General features: G+C 46.5%; 1 protein-coding gene across 1 annotated transcript in view; it reads right to left on the reverse strand.

Annotated features, from left to right (window-relative positions):
- The window catches only part of ARHGEF2 (Rho/Rac guanine nucleotide exchange factor 2), a 36,079-nt gene that overhangs the window by 17,861 nt on the left and 16,209 nt on the right, over positions 1-2,009 (reverse strand). The window contains exons 5-6 of the mRNA XM_018572772.1: positions 598-730; positions 143-252 (exon numbers count right to left, since the gene is read on the reverse strand). Coding sequence (XP_018428274.1) covers positions 143-252; positions 598-730 — 243 coding nt within the window. The remainder of the gene's footprint in view (positions 1-142; positions 253-597; positions 731-2,009) is intronic.

The following is a 2,009-nucleotide window of genomic DNA, read 5'->3' on the forward strand; positions in this document are numbered from 1 at the left end:
GGGTAATGTTTTATATTGTATATTATGATTCTAGAATACAAGCCTTGAATAAAGACATTTAAACAAATATTATATTGATTACAGAGCTGCCATAGTTTGTATCTGTGCCGAGTTCATATGATAAGCTCCTCCCCCTCCGTACCTTCGTCAATGAGGGACTCCACAGACAGCGTTCGGTTCCTCATATTCAGGGAGTCGGTGGACTGCGACAAGATTCTCCTTATGCCCAGCGGACTTTCATCATTCAGATTCCTGCACACAGAACACATGTTACAGACCCGTCAGGTACACAGAGTGCTGCGAGTATTCACATTCATCATAGTGTTCTATGGCTGCGTTCCCTGACCATGGGAAGATTTCATCCCACACCTGGGAATGCTTCAATCTCATAACTGCCAACACAGACAGTTCTCATTACTAGCATTTTGATAAAGAAACGCATCATGGGCATTGCAGTCAGACTCGATCGTCCGAGAAGCCATTTTGTTGGTCAGTAAACAATCTTGGAAAAGGTTGGTTGGTCTGAAGATCGCAGCAAGTGGTGGTGGGTAGTTCTGTCCTGATTGGAGAGCACAGGCAGAGATAAGGAGGACTCACCCGGCTATGTTGGTGGTGGAGACACTCTTAGAGAGGGATAAAGATGGCCGCCCGCGCCGGGATCCTAGCAGGGAATGTCGGATGCTTTCAGAGGGGTAGATGGCGGAGTTGGGTCTCTCCCTCAATGTACTGCCTGCAAAAAAACAAAAAGAAATCAGTGAAAAAATCCAACCATACACCTGCAATCTCCTAACAGGCATCTTCTTTATGTGTGGTGTCAGCCCTGCCCACTTGTCTTTTGCTAAACTACTCAACCACTTCTACTGTCTTCAACTCTAAAGCATGGGCACTGATTGTTCTGTAGTCCCAAAATAAGAACCGGGAGGACCGGTCAGTGCCAGAACAAGGTCCTCTAACACCCATGGTGAAGTTATAAATGTGTGGCAACCTTTTCTGACCCACCTACTTGTTCAATTTGACTAGCCCAGGAGTGGGCAACCTCTGCACACCAGCTGTGGTGGAACTACAAGTCCCATGAGGCATTGCAAGATTGACAGTCACAGACATGACTCCCAGAGGTAGAGACATGTTGGGACTGTAGTTTCCATACAGCTGGAGTGCTGAGGTCCTACCAATGGACTAACCTCTGACACAGACTCTGATGATACAAACTACTTTGTGCTCCCTCCAGTAAGTGTTGTCACACTTCTTAGCCTCCGCCCTCTCAGTGGACAGGAAGCTTAAAGAGAAGAAGTGACTGCCCATTAGAACTGTGGCTATAGGGGACGGGTAGCCAAACACCGGCCCTCCAGCTGTGGTGGAAATACAAATCCCATCAGGCATTGCATGATTCTCACAGCCACAGACAACACTCCCGGAGAGAGATGCATCATGGGATTTGTAGTTTCACCACAGCTGAAGGGCTGGAGTTTGGCTGCCCCTGCTATAGGGGATGTTACTTTGCCACCCCCCCTCCACTGCACTCAGCAGTGCCCGAGGTGGCCACCTCACAAGCCTATAGTTCAGCCCAGTCCTGGGCTATGTAGACTCTTCTAAGGTGACACACACTTTAAGGAAGATGCTTATTTTAAAAACAATGGAGGGAAAACAAGCGGGATCATGGGTGGAGCTTTAGTTCATTCTAACCAACCAGATCCCTTCTTTAACTTTCTGAGAATAAAAATTACACCTATTTAGTCACTATAAGTAAGCCCCACCCCCAGAACAATACACTAAACATTGTTTAATCATAAAAATGGCTGCTGGGAGTCTGCCGGTCTGCCGGGTTAAATAGAAAAAAACTTGATGAAATAATAATAAACGTTTATTGATTAGTTACCAATAGACATCCGATGTGATTAGAGGTTTTGCATGCACTTCCAGCTACAGCCACTGGGAGGCAGTCAAGCATCAGATGTGTAAAACGTGGCTGTTGTCCTATAGTTAGAGTTCCTGGGACATGGCAGCCATTT

Source organism: Nanorana parkeri, unplaced genomic scaffold (assembly GCF_000935625.1).
Source record: "Nanorana parkeri isolate BGI_ZX_2015 unplaced genomic scaffold, ASM93562v1 scaffold2130, whole genome shotgun sequence".
Lineage (NCBI taxonomy): Eukaryota > Metazoa > Chordata > Amphibia > Anura > Dicroglossidae > Nanorana > Nanorana parkeri.